The following is a 400-nucleotide window of genomic DNA, read 5'->3' on the forward strand; positions in this document are numbered from 1 at the left end:
GCTTTTATGTTGATATAGGTTTGGCCAACCTGAAATCATAATTGGCACCATCCCAGGAGCAGGTGGCACCCAGCGCCTGACAAGGGCCATTGGCAAATCACGTGCCATGCAGATGTGTCTTACAGGAGAAATGATCACAGCACAACAAGCAGATGCCTGGGGTAAGAAATTGTCAATTATAGGTATTCATAAGGAAGTTAAGATGCATAGGATGAATTTGTGAGAAATTCCAGTGTGTGTTGTGAAGTTCATATTATTTCTCCAGTGTAAGAACCCACAGTTGTTTTTTGCTCTTTTCTGCTTTTAAAATGGTTGCATGACTGAATTTTTTTCTGATGAATTTTCATAGGTTTTTCCCCTGATCTTCTTCTTCTTCCCCATTTGCACTACCTTTGAGTAA

At 40.2% G+C, this 400-nt stretch overlaps 1 protein-coding gene across 1 annotated transcript in view; it reads left to right on the top strand.

Moving 5' to 3' along the window:
* The window catches only part of LOC119590706 (enoyl-CoA hydratase, mitochondrial-like), a gene marked incomplete at its 5' end in the record, with an annotated part of 6651 nt that overhangs the window by 2973 nt on the left and 3278 nt on the right, over positions 1-400 (top strand). Inside the window, 1 exon segment of the mRNA XM_037939392.1 lies at positions 19-161. Coding sequence (XP_037795320.1) covers positions 19-161 — 143 coding nt within the window.

Source organism: Penaeus monodon, chromosome 27, assembly GCF_015228065.2.
Source record: "Penaeus monodon isolate SGIC_2016 chromosome 27, NSTDA_Pmon_1, whole genome shotgun sequence".
NCBI classification, from domain to species: domain Eukaryota; kingdom Metazoa; phylum Arthropoda; class Malacostraca; order Decapoda; family Penaeidae; genus Penaeus; species Penaeus monodon.